Source organism: Leptonychotes weddellii, chromosome 9 (assembly GCF_054177405.1).
Source record: "Leptonychotes weddellii isolate Sample4059 chromosome 9, ASM5417740v2, whole genome shotgun sequence".
Lineage (NCBI taxonomy): Eukaryota > Metazoa > Chordata > Mammalia > Carnivora > Phocidae > Leptonychotes > Leptonychotes weddellii.
The window spans coordinates 91,897,684-91,917,051 of record NC_138377.1 but is presented as its reverse complement, the minus strand read 5'-3'; the positions used below and the strand labels follow the sequence as shown (position 1 = coordinate 91,917,051).

The 19,368-nt window shown below is 47.1% G+C and overlaps 1 protein-coding gene across 7 annotated transcripts in view; it reads left to right on the top strand.

Moving 5' to 3' along the window:
* CA12 (carbonic anhydrase 12) overlaps window positions 1–15,072 on the top strand; it is a 55,917-nt gene extending 40,845 nt beyond the window's left edge. Inside the window, exons 8-11 of one of the 7 annotated variants that reach the window (XM_081829585.1) lie at window positions 413–539; window positions 10,739–10,771; window positions 11,634–11,721; window positions 12,493–15,072. In XM_081829585.1, coding sequence (XP_081685711.1) covers window positions 413–539; window positions 10,739–10,771; window positions 11,634–11,721; window positions 12,493–12,562 — 318 coding nt within the window. In that variant the 3' untranslated portion in view covers window positions 12,563–15,072. The other 6 variants (XM_081829584.1, XM_081829582.1, XM_081829581.1 and 3 more) reach the window with 6 other exon arrangements.
* The last annotated feature ends 4,296 nt before the right edge of the window (window positions 15,073–19,368 follow it).

Here is a 19,368-nt window from a genome sequence, read left to right as displayed (position 1 = left end):
TATATGAAAATTCTGTGGAACCAGTTGTCAGAGGACCTGTGAAACTCTTGCCTCCTCCTTTTTGTTCCTTTTGATGAGACCATCAGAATAAGCCTAAGGCCCCTCTAACTTAGAGCTGGGTTCCAAATCGGGCCCATGAGAGGAATGCCGTGTCCGTGAGAGGCTGAGGAGTCCCTCCGCCACCCAGCAGCTAAGAGCACTAACTTCCCTCCAAGCCTTGGGAGGAGGGGACAGACCAGCTCACCCGGTGCCCAGTCGACCAGACACCAGCAGGGGAGGGGAGCAGTTCTCTGGCTTTCCCACGGCTTTCTGATGTGCCTCCTGCCACGCCCCAGAGGTCTCTTTCCCAGTGAGGTCAGGCAAGAGAGCATCACTCTGCCCATGGGGTATGTTTCTGCTGCTCCCCTTGCAGCTGCTGGCTTTGGAGACTGCTCTGTACTACACATACGTGGATGACCCATCCCCCAGAGAAATGGTCAACAACTTCCGGCAGGTCCAGGAGTTTGAGGAGAGGCAGGTGTACATCTCTTTCCGGCAAGGTGAGAAGATTCGGTGTGTGGGGGGAGTGTGGTGCCAAGACACCCACTGAATGTGAAGTTGGGTGCCCTGCCCTTGGGCTTTGTCACTGATGCCCTTAGGAGGTGGGTTAGGAGCACTCTGTCTGCCAAGGGAACCAGGGTGTCTAAGAAGATACTGTGTGTGAGTTTACTGAGGTCACCCTTCATAGCTCTTGACTTCCCTGAGCCTTTGCAGGGAAACCCTAACCAGGGCCTCTAGGCGCCTGGACCAGAGCCTTCATTAAATCTGGGAGTCTCCCACAGATGGGGAAGAGAGGATGCTCTGGGGGACCTCTCTGCTCTGGAGAACTACCCTTCTCCTAAGACACATTATAGGACTGTTCTCATGAGATCAAACTCTAACTTCTTACCCTAGGCTTTCTTGGCATCAAGGCCCATCTTCAGCCTTGCCAGGTGATTCATAGCACTGCCAGCATCAGCAATGTGCAGGGAAGGTGCTTCGTAAGGCTTCAGAGAGTGGGCATAATCCACATTTGTAGCCACAGCAGCTCATGGTCTAATATGGCAGGAACCATCAGGCAAGAAAGCATCTGCATTCACTGCTCTTTTGTCTCATCTCCTTAAGCATGGGCACACAGGAACTATACTGAATGAAGCGTGAAGTTTGGTTTAGTCTTAATGCTATGAAAGCTCAGTTCTTCCTTTTAAATCTGTAACCATAACTCCCCAGAAGGACACTGAACATCTTTATTTGTTCAATACCTATGTCGATACTGTTGGAAGCCAGGGGTTCAGGGAAACAGGTAAGGGAGCCCTCTTGCGGCCCACACCCTTCTTCGAACCTCCAAGTTCACTTTCTCACTGTAGATTCTTGACCCGCTCTCGATAAGGGAATGGCAAGTGGCCAGAAGCAGGGGTAGGTCTGTGAAAGTTCTACTTTATCCCCTTATATCACTTGTGACTGAACTAGGCCAGGTGATCGTATCCAAAGATGACCCCATTGACCCACCTATCCGAGAATCAGCTCTCCTGGTCTCACCTGGTGTACCTTTGTTGTTGTTGTTGTTCTTTTCTTATTGTGTGAGATTATAACTACCACTGACTAAGCTTAGTTAAACATAGGAAGACTGTATTTCAAGGCCCTTGCCAGCAAGCCTTAGAAACATGCCCTTCTGAACAGACCCATACGTATGGTCAGAATTAGGTTCTTCTGTCAGTTACGGAATCAAGAACTGCCCAAGAATTTACCTTTTGTGCTCGCCTCTCCAGATACCACTGGTTAAGGTAATTTCTCTCTTTTCCTCAGTTTCCTGGTCTGAAAACCCAATCTGTGAACAATGATCCTTCCTAAAAATTGAGAATGTATATGATGATGACTGTCAACTTCTTTTCTAGGAAATGCCTCAAATGTACAGAATTATCCCTTTGTGATCTCTTTTGGATATAAATTTATCTTTTCCTGTTCTTCAAAATGGAGTATGTAGTAGTCAAGGGTTAAATGGAAAATACTTCAACTCTTCAATAAAATAAAAAAACATAAAAACTCTACCTGGAGATAAAGGACTGGGCCCACATAGATAAGGCAGAATTTTGTTTGTGATTCAAAGATAGTAATCAGATCTCTTCTCTGGGCTGGTCTATACAAGTCACAGGGGATACTGTGATAAATACTCCCCGTATAGTCAGAAGACCTAGGCTCAAGGCCTCAGTTTGTTTCCTCCTGGCTGTCTGATGTAAGCAAATCATGTCCCTTCTTTGGCCTTGGTTTCTTCAGCCATAAAATAATAGGTTGGGCTAGGTGAGCTAACATCCTTTCAGTGCTAACACTTTATATGATTCTAAGCGGACACTAACGACTGCCTGTCCTCACTTTACATTGCAGGGACAGTGTTTGAGGACAGTTACAGAGGATCAGAAGAAACCATGCAGGAACTTGAGTCTGACATCCAAAAGTAACCTCCACTTGTAACAGTGGACTGTGGCATTGGGAATAATTAGCCATCTTCTTAGACTGGCTCAGCTCTAAGTTGGCACTCATGGAATGGGCAGTGTAGTTGGGCCTGCAGCAGAGCACTTCAATAGACTCTCCTAGTCTAGCTGGGGAGCTTGAGGGGCCCCTCAGCAGAAGCCTGGAGACTAACTCCAAGCTTAGGACATCAGGATCAAAGCCCAAATGCAGGTTTGCCACTGCCTTTCCTGCATGGTTCACCCCGAACTGCTGTTCCGAGGAGGCCAGGCTGGGCCCAGCTCTCCCCTTGGAGTGAGACACCATGGCAGTCCAAGGCAAACCTGTTCATTTGGAGGCTGATTATAGAAACTTGGCCAGAATTGTCCCCTCCTGCTCACTTCTCAAAGACACAGGCAGCTAACAAGGGCTGTTTCCCAAGGAGCAATGGGGAGGGCAGCCCCAAAGGAGTGAAGCTCCAAATCTCACCCCTCAGGGGCACCTGCATTCATGAGGGCCCTCTCACACCCACTTGGATGGGCCTCAGACTGTAACATGCCATTTCAGGTTTATGGGGTGAGCCCGTTTGTCAGTGTGAACCTTGAGCAATTCGGACTCACGTATTTATACACTCTTCCACTGAGGCATGCTTGTAATTAGGGTATGATTGATTCAGGGTCTTCTCTGGAAGTTAACAGGAACTATGGAGTTGGAGTATTTTTCCAGGAGAAAAGTAATGTAAAGGAAATCGTCCAGGAGAGAAAGTGCAAGGACTTTGAGATTAGGCTCTGAGGTTTAGCCAAATTGGAACAATTGGAACTGAATCATTTAGCTTGACCATGCTTTTTCCTCAACTGTGCTTAGAAAAGGAAAGAAGGGGCGCCTGGGTGGCTCAGTTGGTTGGGCGACTGCCTTCGGCTCAGGTCATGATCCTGGAGTCCCGGGATCGAGTCCCGCATCGGGCTCCCTGCTTGGCAGGAAGCCTGCTTCTCCCTCTGACCTTCCCCCCTCTCATGCTCTGTCTCATTCTCTCTCTCAAATAAATAAATAAAATCTTAAAAAAAAAAAAAAGAAAAGAAAAGGAAAGAAGAACTTGGTTTCTATCCTTAAGAGGTAGTAGTCTGTCCTGTAGCCATCAAAAAGAATGAAATCTTGACATTTGCAACGATGTGGATGAAGCTAGAGAGTATTTTGCTATGAGAAATAAGTCAGTCAGAGAAAGACAAATACCATATGATTTCACTCATATGTGGAATTTAAGAAACAAAACAGATGAACATAGGGGAAGGGAAGGAAAAATAAAATAAGATAAAAACAGAGAAGGAGGCAAACCATAAGAGATTCTTCACTCTAGGAAATAAACTGAGGGTTGCTGGAGAGGAGGTGGGTGGGTGATGGGGTAATTAGATGATGCATTAAGGAGGGCATCCGATGTAATGAGCACTGGGTGTTATATGCAACTGATGAATCACTAGATTCTACCCCTGAAACTAATAATATACTATATGTTAACTAAATTGAATTTAAATAAAAAAATTTTAAAAATAATAAATAAAATGCTGGGGGAAAAAAAAAAAAAGTACAGACTTAAGTAGTCAACTACGATTTAGCCCTAGCTCAGGGTTTCTCAACCTTGGTGCTACTGACATTTTGGGCTGGATTATTCTCACTGGGGAGCTGTCCTGTACATTGTAAAATTAGCAGCATCCCTAGCCTCTCCCCACTAGATGCCCATAATATCCCCCCAATTCTGCCAAAAATGTCTCCAGACATTGTCAAATGTCTCCAGGGCAGGAGAGGCAAAAATAAGAACCACTGCCCAGGGATTACACAAAGACTTTCCTAGGCTCAGACTGATTTTTTTTTTTTTCCACTCAGAGGATTCTGGAGTTTTCTGTCAAATGCCCTGGTCTTTATTCTATTACAGCATGACATTTTCTTTTTTTTTTATTGCCTTTTAAAAACATTTTTACTTATTTATTAGAGAGAGAGGGAGGAGAGAGCACAAGTGGGGGAGCAGCAGAGTGAGAGAGACAAGCAGACTCCATGCTGAGCGCGGAGCCCGACATGGGGCTCGATCCTACGACCAAGAGATCAGGATCTGAGCCAAAATCAAGAGTAGGATGCTTAACCGACTGAGCAACGCTGATACCTCTACAGCATGCCATTTTCAATCTGGTGATGGTTACCCCGAAACCAAAAAGTTGTTGGATTATTAAGGTGGAGCAACCAAACTCAAGAGAAACCCTGTTCCCCACCTTCCTTTAGAATTTGAGTATACCTTCTTTTTATATAATTGGGTACATCCAAGGCTAAGAGAAGTGGATGAGAGAGAACTATCTACCCTAAGGAGAACTATATAAACCACTTTATCAGGGGTCCAGATGCTTCTGAGGCAGCAACTTGCTTCAGAATCTCCTTATCATTTTTCTCCTTTGCTTTTGTACCATTTTTTTTTTCTTCCTCATGTGTGTTGTGTTTCTTGTTGCCTTTGGCTAAAATGCCCACTCTTTGTGGAGAGGTGAAACTCACATGAGGCACTTTTTTTTAGCTCTTAGAAAGTGCCTCTTCCAAAGGGCACAAATAGAAGACTTGAGCTAACAAGAGGACACAAGACTCATTGTCCTCAAGGAGGGATCCCAGAGAGGGGAACACACCCTGTGAGCAGACCAGACCTCACAAAAGTCAGATCCCTCTGGGAGAAAGGAGAAATATGCCAGAGACAGATTTACAGACCAGGGGCCTGATTCTTGGTTCCTTCAAGTTGACCTCTTCCTAGCTAAACATACCAGCCCTGGGTCCTGATAGTGATGGGTCATAAAGGAAGAGCCTATCAAACTGAAATGCTAATGTTACCTAGCCCTATTTTTAATATGCCAGGGCAAGGGAAACCTGAGGGACGAGGGGGAGCCAGAGAGTTCCTACAATCATGTCTGTAGTGGGCTTGCTCTGAGCAACTGCATGTCACCGCCTTTAGACAGGAGTGTGGGACAGCAGCCAGTTTGGGGGGGGGGGCGGCGGCTTTCACCTACGGTACATCTGTGGAGTAGCACAATTAGAATCTGCTTGACCCTGTGGGACCTGGGTAGTTTTATAAAGCCTTTAAAAAGGAAAAAAGAAATCTTACAAAGCTAAGATGGCTAATTATCTACTTTCTGAGACTAGAATGTATGCTTTGTGGTTACTGACCTTGTGTTTCTAAAAGTTCTTATTTTTGAATAAAATCTATTAGATGGAAAGTATCATCAAGTCTACCAAGGTATCTAAATGAAAGACCAGAGGAGTTCCCACCTTCAAATTCCCCTGGATACAGGGGTGGGGGTAGGGGCTGAATAGTCAGGAGCAATCATCAAATGTGCTAAGAAGTCCCTAGTCCCTTCATCTAGTGCAATGTAATGGGCCACGTGTTTCCAGAGCACACCCCAACTCCGGCACTATGGGGAACAGAAAACCCCAGTGTGGATGTTCTCTGGCTCCTAAGAGCAAGCCTCTGGCACACAGCAGACCAGGGGGGAAGTCAGCAAGCTGGACCTCCCCCTTGGTGAGGTGGCCCCAGCTGTCTTCCCAGCACTCTGCACCACCCCCCTGGACCCCGGCACTCATCCACACCATGTAGGGCCTCCCTTAGCATGGTACTGCTTTCATCCATGCACACACGATTCCCTGCGCCTGGGATGCCCCTCACCTCTCCCACCTGGAAAATTCTTTCAAGACCCAGCTGTAATCATATCATTCCAGAAATCTTCCCTGTTCCCCTGAAGGTGACTTAGAATTTCCTTCAACGCAGCTGGAACAACTCATTCATCTCTGTGACAGTTCTTAGCATACCACAGGGTAATGACTTACTGCCATACAGAAGAAGAGAATAAGCGTGTCTAGATTATCCACACGCGCTACCAGCCCCCTAAGGACAGGGACGATTGGGATCTTTCTCTTGTGGCACGCATTGTGCCTGGTGCTCACTGCAGTTTGAAAGAATGTAACCCACCCCGTCTCCCTGCCCCTCCCCTCCCCTCCCCAGGGTCTTCTCTGCAGAATGATTTGAACATAAGCCTGGCCAGTTGTCACATTCTAGTTTCAAGTTTTATTTTGCTTTGTTTTCCACTTGCCAGCAGCATTCAAATCAATCCATTTGTCTAAGAAACATTAAAGATCTGTCAAGGCTGTCAATTTTTGAAGTCCCAGGAGGGAGTTGCCCTGGGAAGTTGTCAGGCTTTTTCTGTTGCTCTGGCCTGAAAGGAATTAAAGGCCCCAGTCCCACCACCTACCGTTCCTTCAGCACAGACAGCCTGAGCCTGGCCACAGAAGGGAGCTGAGAGTACTAAGCCTTAGTACTAAGCTCAGTAACCCACACCTACTGCTCCAGAATTTAGGCCCCTCAGAGCAACGCGGCTTTCTGTCCTGGGCCTGCAGTCCTGCAATCTGGAAGGCAAAGCCCTCAGTCCCTATCATGGTTGTCGCAAACCAGCTCCCTTGTGTAATCTGGTGGTATCTCTTTGGCAGATTTGTAGAAATTATTTCTTTTTGGGATTCCCTAGTGCCAATAAGAAAAGCTCCCCAGTTAAGTATGTTCTCCAAAGATAGTTCTGTTCTGTGGTCACTGAGGGCAGCTTCCTTGCTTTTCTTACCAAAGCCTTGTCAAAGACGGGGCTAGCATCTTAGTTACTTCAGCCTATGATTTGTATAAAGCAGAATAGTAAGAGCTTTTATCATCCAAAAGGGGATTTTATGTATTTAAACTATCAAATCGCTGCTAAACCAAAACTCCTCTTGTCTCTTTTATAAGACTGGAGACTGCTAAAGGCATAAACATATACATAAGATGTATACATATGTACGTCCATATATGTAACTATGTAAGATGTCGCTTACCCAAACAGTCCATACTTGAAAATAATATTTTGAAAGGAAAAGGATTATTTTCTGTTTGAATAAGTAGAATTGCAAATAGACCTAAAAAAATGCTAGAATTGTTCCAGGAGCTGCGAGCTGTGTAAATGCGGTGCTTGTTCCTTCCGCTGGGCTGTTGTGTGTGTGCACGTGAGGCTTCAGAAGACCTCAGAAGCAGTTAACGGGCATCCCTGGGTCCACCAAGACAGCAGTGAAGATGCAGCTCCTGAGCTAGCGAGAACAAGTAGCAAGGCCCCTGTGGCAAGCGGCTTGCCTGTCTTCTCCGGGGATCTGTTAGGTTCTTCTGTATCTGTGTGATTTCCCTCTCTGTGTCAGACTGCCCTGTCTTTGCTCACCCTGGCCCGTACTGGAACACTTTATGGAGAGCAGGTAGCTCTCCCACGTCGGTGGGGCATGCACCCTCTTACCAACCAGCTCACAAGCCCCTTCACTGTGTTTTCATACTTGGCTCTTGTGGGCCATCTCTGTCAGTCAGCCTCTCTCTGTCGCTCCTGTCTCAGGGTTCTTCAGTGGGAACTGCCTGTCTTATTTGCCGATTAGTAACAAACCATTTCTTTGTTTAATCTGCAAATGAACGTCCCTGGCGGTGTCCCGCCCTCCATCATCCGTGTTGCCTATTCTCTACAACACTCCAGAGGCTCTGCTGTGATGCAGGCTTCGGCTTCTCTCTCTGGGCGCTACTGCTTCAGCTGCCCCAACGCCTATTCCTGTGCCCCCCGAAGTCTCCCTGCCTTTCCCTCTCCTGTTAGTTAGCAGAATGGGACCCAAGCCCTGTGGACTGCATCGCTCTCTACAGAGCAGTCCTGCTTCCTTGATGGCTGGTGCCGTCTCAGCTCGCAAGGGGCGGCATCCCGATATCGTCCTGCCCTGGGCTTCTTTAGGGGCAGAATTCTGATGAGGTGACACCCTCATTGCCACTCATCTTCCACAGTGGCTCATGCTCTTCACTTGCTCAATCAAGCTGCTTTGTCTTTGCTGTATCAAAGTCTTGGCTGAAAAGCATCTGTCCCAAGCTCTGGGGCTTTCCTTGTCTTTCTGACTGCTTGCTCATTTCATTATTTCCACAGAGAGGCAACTTAGGCCCTCACAAGTAGTCATCTAGGAGCTGGGAACCCTGCTTAGAGCCCTGGATTAAATTAGGCTGTTTATAGGGCCTAATTCAGCCAAGGGCAGCCAGATTTCCCTCCAGATGAGCCACCAACCTGGGCCATGGGCTCTTGGGAAAAGTCCCATCCCTGGGGGCCTTGCTTCTGGAGACTTGGCTCTGCTCCCTGAGCTCCCTGGGGGCGCTTCCTCCAGCCTGAAGTGGGGCTGCTCAGCTGTCTGGGGGCCTGGGTGGCTCTCCAGATGTTTGAGGTGACTATGAAAGCGACGACTTAGAAACTGTCCAGTTTGGATGGCTTAGCCAAGGGGTTAGGCTTACCAGTGGTCCTATGTGGCGAAAACTAGCTGGTACCACCAGCATCTGGAGCTTTAGGAACAAAGAACAAAAGTGTATTTCATCAAAAGGCTTGGAAAAGAAACCACAACTAGTTGCGGGGTTTTGGTTGTTGTTTTTAAGATCTTAGAAGCCTTGGTTGCGTCTGGGTACCTTAAAAAAAAAAAGAACCCAAATACCAAAATACAGTGTGCAGAGGCCACGGGCTATGCAGAGAACGCAGCATATGCTATACAAACACCAGATGCTCTCCCCAGGGGAGACTCCTATCCCGAGTGTCTCCCTAAGCCACACGCTTGTCCTTGTGTTCAGGTTACAAGAAGAGACCTGGGGCAGGGAATCAGGCCATGGGAGCCACTCTGCCACTTGGGAGGCCAGGGGCTGCTGATGGTGGCCAGCAAGAGCCAAGAGAACAGGCCACCCTGTACTTTGTGGACAGCTCCTCTCCACAGCTGCTCTGCTTATCCTTACAACAGCCTGGGGCCACCTGCGGAAACCAGACCAGAGACTCCTAGGGGCCAGCCTCGGATGAGGGAGGCTGCACGTTCCATATGAGATTGTGGAAGAGGATAGTAGGGAAAGGACACAGGGCTGAGGGCTCCAGGGGGATCAACTGGCCACACAGCCGAAAAAGGGGGTGAGCAAAACCTCATCCTGCAGTCTCTGGTCTGGTTCTCCAGGGTGTTACGTGCCCCCAGGTGTGAGTCCCTGGCTGTCTGCTGGCGTCTCACAACTGTTCAGGGCTCTCCCAGGGTCTGAGTCATCACAGTGGACTCTGTGGGCACAGGCTCTCCGGAGGATCAGGCTGGGTGGCCACTGTCTGCACAGCTCTGGCTTCCAGCATGAACTGGAATAAGCACTCATACTACATATGCACATACGTTAGAAGTTTCTACTGAGGTCAGAAAACCACCAGACGGTGGGTGGGAGGATGGGTTAGCCTGGTGGTGGGTATTGAGGAGGGCACATTCTGCATGGAGCACTGGGTGTTATGCACAAACAATGAATCATGGAACACTTCATCTAAAACTAATGATGATATGTAGGGGATTAACATAAGAATAAAAAAAAAATAAAAGACCCAAATAAAAAAATAAATAAATAAAACCACCAGACAAGAGGGGATCTGTAACAGAGCCTTTCTTTAGATGGAGGACCTGACTGGGAGAATGGGGAGTAGTTTTAAGAACCTGGAAGAAGCATGCTGGGGTAACCCAGGGGGGCTTCATGACTGGGTTCCTCTGTGTTACTCAAGAAGATGGGCTCACCCATGACCCACCAGAGAGGTGCCTAGGAGGCTGACTATGGGATTTTACCTCAGATAGCTGGGCACTATTTCAGCCCCACTGAGGACTCCTAACTCATCCCAATAATAATGCTCTGAGAGAAGCCACAATCTCAGGATTCTACACAGCAGAGAAGGGAGGGGGGTATGGAGGAGGGGTTTCTCCAGTTTGCCCAGTGGGGCCAAAGCAAAAACAGAACCAAATCATGACAACAAGACCGGATGGGGACAGGGCAGAAGTCTAGCGACAGGCTCCAACTAAGTCCTGCCAGCCCCAGCCAGCCAGAACCTGGCCGATTCCTTACTGATGAAGAGGGGTAGGGATCCGAGAAGCACATAATAGCCTGCCCAAGTAGACTCTGATCCTTACCCTTCCTCATCTTCCACTTTAGCCATGTTGTACTAAAAACTGAAGTCTGGCCCTAGCAAAGAGACTGCTGTGATAAAGGAGAACTGGAGAGGGAGATCACAGTGTGAATTCCCAAGGTGCACAATTCCCTCTATACCATGGGGCACCCAGAAAATCTGCATAAGCCCTGTACTTCCAACCGGACAAAAGGTGGGGCTTCGCTCAACACACTGGGAAAATCCACCATGGTTTGACTTGGTTAATTTTCAATCTTTTCCTCTCCCCTTTGAAGTGCAAGACCTTACGTACGCAGGACTGAGTCTGGGTATGTGGCCTGCCGGCCTTGCATGCTGCAGCTGGGTGATTGCTGTGATTCTTGGTATGCTCTGGGCCTGTGATACTTCCAAGCCCATCCTCCCTGCTTCTCTGTGCTGTCACTCTGGCTGCTGGCCCTCTCCTTGCTGTGGGTCCTACCTTCAAATCACTCTATGATTCAAAGATGAACTGCCAATCAAATGCTTCCATAATGAAAGACCTAATCACTCTACAGCATGTGTACATTCAATGAGCCTAACCAAGACCTCTGTTGGCCATGCTGGGAGGCTGTTGCCTAAGAACAGGCCCAAGCCCAGTGTGGAGGTTGGGTGACTGGCTAGGTGATCTCGGCAGTGGGCCCCTCGTTGTTTTGAACTACTTAGGACTGTGCAACGGAGCTTGGGAGCAAAGCCGATAGAGGCTTCCCAGTGGGCCTTAACTCCAGCAAGCCAAGACAGAGTAAGTTCTTATTCTGTAGCCCAGGGTTTCTCCAAGTATGGTTCATGAACCATGTACATCAGCATCAGCTAGAGCTGTTTGGTTAAAATGCAGATTCCTGGGCCCCTCTCTAGACTGAATGAATCCGTGGTGCTCGGGCTCAAAAAAGTCTACATTTTAAACCAGCTCTTCAGATGATCCTGGTGCAAGTTTGCGAACCCTTGCTGGAGAATGACTACAGTTTGAAAATGGCTCTAAGTACTCCAGCCAGTTCTGCTAAGCCGAAGACCAGAACCCGAGAACAGAAATGGGGAAATTACATCCTTCTGTGGCAGATTACACAGCTGTCACTTGACTTCGCATCCAAGTGCCATGGGCTGAGACGGACGCAAGGGAAGGGGGAGTGTAATGCATGTTCACTGCCTCTTCCCCAGGCATTATCCTTTCAGTGGTCCTGGCTGGCGTTCTTGGCATCTGTGTTGTCCTGGCAGTGTCCATTTGGCTCTTCAGAAGAAAGAAGAGGTGAGCTGGTTTTGGTTCAAAATGGCATTCGGGTAGCTTATTTGTCCATGAGGATTGATCTGTTTGGGAAGGCAGTCTGCAGAATGAAGAGCCCCCTGCACCTGTACCAACACTTATCCTAGGAGTGCTGTTTCCCAAACACCATGGCCCCCAGCCTCCTTTGCATGAGACACTGGATCATTATGCTCAGAGGTGGAGGTGTGTCCACCAGCCTGCTGCCATGGCTAACACCTTAAGACAAGTTTCTTGATTTGGGGATGGGGAGGTCCCATTTGCCTAAACATAAGCAGCAAGGCTGTCTTCTTTCTAACATCTTTACATCTGTTTTTTTGTCTCTGAATTCAAAAAGAAAAATGAAGGGAAATTTGATGTATCACTTCCATTAGCTATTAATGCCCTTTGCTCATGTTTTTATTGTCATGTTTGGTTTTTCTAAAACCAATTTATTTTTCTAGAATGTATAAAAAAAAATTTCCAGGAATCCTGTTATGGAATCAAAGCTTTAAAGTTGGGGTGGTAATGAGACCTTCTTCAAAATGCCGGTCTAGTATCATCAGCTGTTTTAAGAGAACAACTGGAAAATGACCCGGTTCCTTTTTGGTTAATGCTTTATTTTGGGGGCATTCCTCCCAAGACCATCAGAACAGGGGAAAGGTCCCCACGAGAGGAATCTGACCCCTAAAACTCGTCTCATTCCGTAGCTGAGTCAGGCTGTTCTCTGCTTGTCTCTTCTCTTTAACTGAGACTTGTGTGTTCTTCTTGTTCCAGTAGCAAAAAAGGTGACAACAAAGGAGTCATTTACAAACCAGCCATCAAGAAGGAGACTGAGGCCCATGCCTGAGGCCCCAGAACTCCCAGGCACATCCAAGGAAGGACTTTGCTTTGGGCACTACACACTGTGGCTCCCTAGACATTTGAAATACCTGAGGGTTCTCTGAAGCTCAACCCACAAATGCCCCAGACCCACGGGGGGCCTTTAGGTGGGTGCCCTGCCATCCTGATGCCACGGCCACTGCCCGTACGATCTGTGGATGGCAAGAGCTCGCCAAAGAGGCAGGAACTCTGAGCTGTCTGCTTCAGCTGTGTGAGACCATGAGGTTGTCTGGATTCTGGGGCCACAAACCAAGTCACCCACTGGGGGCTGTGATTGGTCAGAAAACACTTTCATCCAGGGATTCACTTGAGTGTGGTTTCAAGGATCCTGGCAATTCTGAGTCTTGTCCAAGCTTTCAGACCAGAATGTGCACTCTCCGCTTAGATTTTGCTTTTGAGACTCGGTTTCTTTCCTCAGGGAAGGGATTGTTGTCTTCCTCTGATTTCCTTCTGCTATGACAAAACTTTTGGTCTGACCTTACACCTGGGAGGAAGAATGATATAGGAAGGGTCAAGGTGTCAGAGACAAAAAGAAAACAAAAGATATTCTTTGAAACACAGTAGCGGCATTTCCGAAGTCCTGTCCTTTGGATCAAATGCACTGAATGGGCCCGAGAGAGACAGAATGAGAAGACGCATAAGGTCTGGAGGAACTCACGCTGGAGTCAGAACTGGAGTCAGAAGTCGTCAAGTCTAAGTGTGAGAAGGACAGAATATTAAGCCCAAGCCCAACCTCCTGTCAGCGGCACAGTTATGCTTTGTACTTCACAGACTTTATAAATAATTAGGCTATTCCTTGAAAAGTGTTGTTACTTTCTCTCTCCTAGAGTAGACACGAGTTCTGAAATGACCCAAACTGCTTTTGAATCTAGAGAAAATAGGCAGAAGCAAAATGACTGAAGAGCTTTGTCTCTTGCCCAGATTTCATTTTGGCCACTTCTGTGGTGTCCCTACTGCCAATCTAGAATTGGGATGTACCTACTTCCCTGACTTTGAGGATGTTGAGTCATGGCTTGGTTAAAATCTATTTTCAAGCTATGAAAGCAGGAAGTTATCTGTGCAGGGTGGGGGCATCATGGTATTTAGGGACCAATAATAATGGAATGTTACAAAGATGCTTCATGATCTTCTACCCAAGCCATAGTTTCTGAGAAGACTTAACTCTTCCATAGATATAAGAGTCCCTTGGAGACCAGTTAGTTCCATGACTGGGAAGGAGCCTCCACCACCAACCTCTCATGGCCGGCACCTTGCAGTTCACAGAGAACTTTCGATTCCTGGCCTCATTTTGACAACATGGAATGTCCTATCAAAGCACAGGTTTCTTTATAACATCTTTTCCTTCTACTCCTCCCTCTCACTCTGAGAACAGTCTTCTCCCTTCTCTACCATCATGACTTTTTGTAGTGGTGGCAAGCCCCATGGCTTTGTAGCTAGTTTGCTAAACAGAGGTGCAGAAGACCTAATGAACACTCGGACGTGTGTGTGCACAGGATCTCTGACAGCCTCGGAGCCTGGGGCGGCATCCTCACCTTGCCGTTAGCATGCCTGATGCTGATCGAATGACAGCAGGGACAAGCCTCATGACATAGCATTGTGAATTAGGTGATGCTTCCTTGGCCTTGGCCCAAAATTGCCAATCAGAAAGCAACATAAATCACTCCAGAGTCCTGGGACTATCTCTCTACCTTTTATGGACAAATTTTGCAAGAGAACAAAGAGACCATTGTACCTGGCACAACGGCTGTTCATAAAAAGGGAGACTGACTAGGCCATGAAAACAGTGGCATTTTCTCCTGCCCTGTGGCTGAGATAAAGCAAAGCTAGGGAGGCAGGCAGAAGGCTCCAAGAATCAACACTGTCAACTTCCTTGCTAATCATTATGGGGCTCCTGGGGACCAAGCTTGGAAACTGGGAAGGCTCTCCTCAGGTTCTCACTCATTCCACCAACACCAGTCGCCACTGAAGGAAACCAGCACTGTGGCGTGTGAAGTTCCTCTGCCTCACTCGCACCCCCTTGAAGGCCCAGGTGCTGGGCTGGGTGCACTATGGGTAGAGATCACAAAAACAAGGCCCATGTGGGAAAAGGACAGGGAAGGCCCTGGCTTCTTTGTTTCTTACCAATGGGAGAGTTTGAGTCTCTTTGTTCTGTTTCTTTAGGATCATCTGGTAAAAATAGTAAAAACTTACACCTGTTTCCTTAATAGACATTCTAGGATTTTACTGCATTGATTATTAATCCCATTTCAAGTTCAGACCTTAAATTCTTCTTCCCTTCACTAAACTCTCTGACGGCCTCCTGAGCACCACCGGGAAGCACCAGGGTCTGCAGCACCCCTCTGTCCCTGTGCCTCGGATGGACCATAGGCCACTATGATGATGGTCTGTTTAGCACTTCTGTATTTATTGTAAGAATGACTGTAATGAAGACATAAACTATAAATATGAGAAATCATAAATAAAATGTTTTTCACATCAGACTGATTTTTTTGGAGGTGAGGTTAAAGCATTACTGTTGGCAAAGCACTCTGTAGTCCCCGGTCTATGGTGACAGGTAACTGATCAGAACAAGTAATGTCACTTGTCTATAATGTCTTAGGACCTGGCTCCAAAGGAAAATACACTGATGTACTTAATCATTTTACTGAGGATGGAGGCCCATAGTGTGTGCAGCCCTGGAATCACACAGCTGCTTAGCGAACAGAGCTGGGAAGTCTGGAATAATCAGGGAAAGGCTCAGAGAGAAGCGGGTATCTGAGCTGGGCCTCAAAGAAGAAGTCAAATTTGAACAGAAGGATGGAGAGAGGGAGGCATTCCTAACATGAATATAAAGACTGGGCCTTATGTCTCTCTACTTCACTGGGTATTGCACTTAGTAGGTTGGAAGCCTCTCTTGGTTGCCTATTACCTATTTTGGATTTTTTTTTTTTTTTTCCAAAACATGCTATCATCTTCCATACAATTTTTTATCTAAATCCAGATTTCACATTCTGGTTTGGTGGAAGAGGCAATCCTGTAGAGGTTACAAACAGGCACCACCACGGTTTGTTTATTTAGAAAAGCTTCCAATTTTCATTGCAGTTGCCCAAGGATGGAAACAGATGAACCGTCCAAGGGTAATTTTGCTCTAGTAGGTTTAAAGCAGTGGGCCCGGCTTTAGAATAGCAACATTATAAACCGTCCAGGTTCTGATGGTGTCTTCAGTCAGAACACAGGTATTTTTCAGTTTGCCCCCTTTAGCATCCTTCAGAGGTAAGGACAGGTGGAGCAAGGCACCCACAGTGCCTGCGCAACTCTCATTCCTTTGCACCTGCTCCCACCCCCCTGGGGCTGGGGTGGCAGGGGGCGAGGTTGGAGTAAGCAACAGAAATCATCTCCCCTCCCCCACTCCCTGCCTTCCATACCCTTGCTCCCCATTCCCTGACTCAAGATTCTTTGGGGTTGATGATCAGGGGCATGTGGTGGCAAGAGCCATGGATTGGCAGGGGAAACTCAAGTCTTCCCTCAGGCTGGCCATTACCTCCTCATGTAAATCCAGCGATATGGACAATCTAGAGCACATAGGCGGATAGAATATAAGACGATACAACACGAGACAGGTGAAAATTTAAAGTTATGGTAGCCACACACCCCAAAAAGGAAAAAAAAATAGCCACATCAATTTCAGTAATATATTATAAAGCCCAGTAGATCCAAAATACTATAACTTCAACATGTAATCAGTATTTTGATAGGAGATAGTTTCATTCTTTTCTCTGCAGTAACTCTCTGAAACCTAGTGTGTATTTTAAATTAACAGCACAGCTCAATTCAGATGCTAAATTTTCATTGAAAATATTTGATCTGTGTTTAGGTTTCACAAAATTACAGTGGAAAAAGCAGATTCACATGCCCGAGTTGCTCCAAACAGGCTTAAAAGTTTTCCAAAACCTGAACCAATTATCAGCTTTTAAATTGAAATTGATTGAAGTAAAATAAATCAAGCTTTTTCTCACTTTCATCAGACACATCCTAAGTGCTCATAGCCACACGTGGCCAGCGGCCAGCACAGCCACTGTGCAGATATGGACCGTTAACCTTCTCCTTTGACATACCCTTTGGGAGGGTTAAACCTAGAGAGCTTTCATGCAAAATGCACCTGAGAAGAAAGCTTTGGGGGCTGAGGGATGGGAGATGAGAGATAGAGGATGGGGGAATTCAGGCAGCTGAATATGGAGGATGGAAGAAAAGAGGGCAGACAGAAAATCAGGCCAAGGTGAACAGACCAGCAGACCTTAGGCACAGCTCCCCTTCTCCTTATACCTCTTTTTGTAGCTCCATGGGGGTTCTCCAGCCCTCCCTGCCCTGGATATGTCCCTTGGCCAGGCCCTGGGCTACAGGTGCTCAGCAGTGACTTGACCTAGAACATTCTGGTGCCTTTGCAGGAGCTTGAGCAACAGGCATGAGGGTGCCTGGTTAACTTGTTGGGGGACCTCGCTGCAGGACCCTGGCCAAGTGCCAGGTGCTAACTGTCCCCCTAACAGCCCCCTCCTGATCTCCTCAGGGTCTGAACATTCCCGCTTTGTCTCCACCCTTCTGGAGCTGGCCAGCCTGAAGGGAGCAAATGCCTGAAACCTGAGTCTCTTGAAATGTCAGCTGAGCTCAGTCCCTCAATTTGGAAGGATTGCAAGTTGCCTTCCGTCAAGGGTGGGGAAAGTTATGAGGCAAGAGGAAAGGAGACTTCTGCAGCTGCCTGCTGGGAAACGGAGTTGCCATCTGCGTCCACACTGTGCACAGCCCGGCAGGGGTGCATGACCCTCTATGGTCCTCTGGCTCAGACTCAACTATGACAGGGTGGGGAGAAGGTGTGAGGCCCAGACAGTGCTGGAGAGGAGGGGCCCCATGCTCTACCTGTGCCCTGTCATTTTAGAATGACTGGGCAGGGATAAGGGCCAAAGTGCTTTGTGATATAGAATTATTCACCATAAAAAAAAAACTATTAGACCAGGCCAGCATATCGTTATGACTGCAGGTCAATCAGGGATTCAGTAAGCCTCCCACTTGTATATTCTAGACTGCACCTTCACTCAATTATCCCACAACCCAGGGAAAGAGGAAACAGAGCCTTTATAAGTGGGAAACCAAACAAGGGCTCTGGCTCTGGGCTAAGTGAAGGTCCCACAGCTCCTGCAGCTCTCTGATCCTCAGTGGCAGGATGGGGTCTGCCCTTCGCAGCTCCAGTGACATGGAAACATCTGGGAACAGAATTTTCCATGCTTATCTCAATCATGCCGCAACCTCACGAAGCCCCAAAGGCTAAAGACACTAAAGGCATTTGTGCCAATGATTTCTGGAAAGTCAACAACAACCTCCTGCCTCCAACCTGCTTAGTAATATTAAATCCTGGCCTCTGTTCAGGAAAAGTCTGACCAAAGATTACCAACTCCAAGTAGACAAAGGAGTCAGCTCAGCTCCTGGGATGTTACCCTCACCTCACCCTCAACAAACCAAATATGTCCCAAGGATACATTCATTGAACTTTCTCTATTCCTAAGGCTGAACTGGAGAGAAGGAATAAATACACACATGCACACACTCTATAATTCCATTTGTATAAAATTCTAAAAAGTGCAAAATACATTACAGTGATAAAAAGCAGATTGGTGGTCGCCTAGGGATGAGGTGGTGGGGGAAGGTGGGGGATGAAGGGATTACCAAGGGGGCACGAGAAATTGGTGAGGTGATGGATATGTTCATTATCCTGATTGTGGTGATGGTTCCCCCCACAGGTCAAGACAGTTCAAATTTTACACTTTAAATATGTGTCATTTATCTTACACCAATTATCCCTCCATAAAACTGTAAAAAAAGGAAGAAAAAGAAAACCCCCTACACCCAGCCAAATGACACCCTGCCCCGTCCTGGCATTTCCATTGAGAGCTTATCTCCTGATCCATCTGGAAGAAACCTGGCTAGAACTGGCACCTTCCCTGGGACCCACACTGTGGGTGGGAGCCCAGGAAGGAGTGTGATGTCTATTCACACAGTCAGCTATGACCTCTTGATACTGTAAGTGAAAGTCATTATTTCTGCTTGAGTTCACTAGTTTCAAATATTAACTTTTAATTACGTGCAATGAAGACAACAAACACAGGGCTATGGGTTCAAGGACAGATTTAGACCTCTATAGGAACTCTGTGTCAGTGATGACAGAGTCTACTGGCTTCTCTGCAAGAATCAAAGACTCTTGTGGTGAGGCAGGTAACAAACATAACCAGTGAGTTCATCTGCTGAAACTAGTTCCCCAAGCTACCTAGACATCCAACAAAAGACCTCATGCATCTTAGCTTCTTTCCTTCCCAACCACCCAACAAATAACCATTTGAAAAGTTTTCCTAAATGAAGTACAATCTTCCCATGGAGAACAAGCATGGTTGGGAGCTTCTCACTTTCCCTGGGTGAAATCAGAATTAATCTCCTGTGATACTGTGATGTAGTAAGAAATATGTATGTGGTATTTGTCCCCAGTTCCTGGCACAGAGCTCCCAAATATTATTCATAATAAGCCCCTTTAAGGTGTACCTAAGTTTATGCTAAAGAGGTGATGCTTGGAGGATAGGGGAATGGTTGCCAGAGGAACCAGCCATGTGATTAGAGGGCTGGAACTTTCAGCCCTACCCCCTGACCTCCAGGAGAAGACTGGGAATTGAATTCAATCGCCAATAGCCAATGATTTAATCAATCATGCCTACATAACAGGACCTCCAGAGAAACCCTAAACAATGGGGTTCAGAG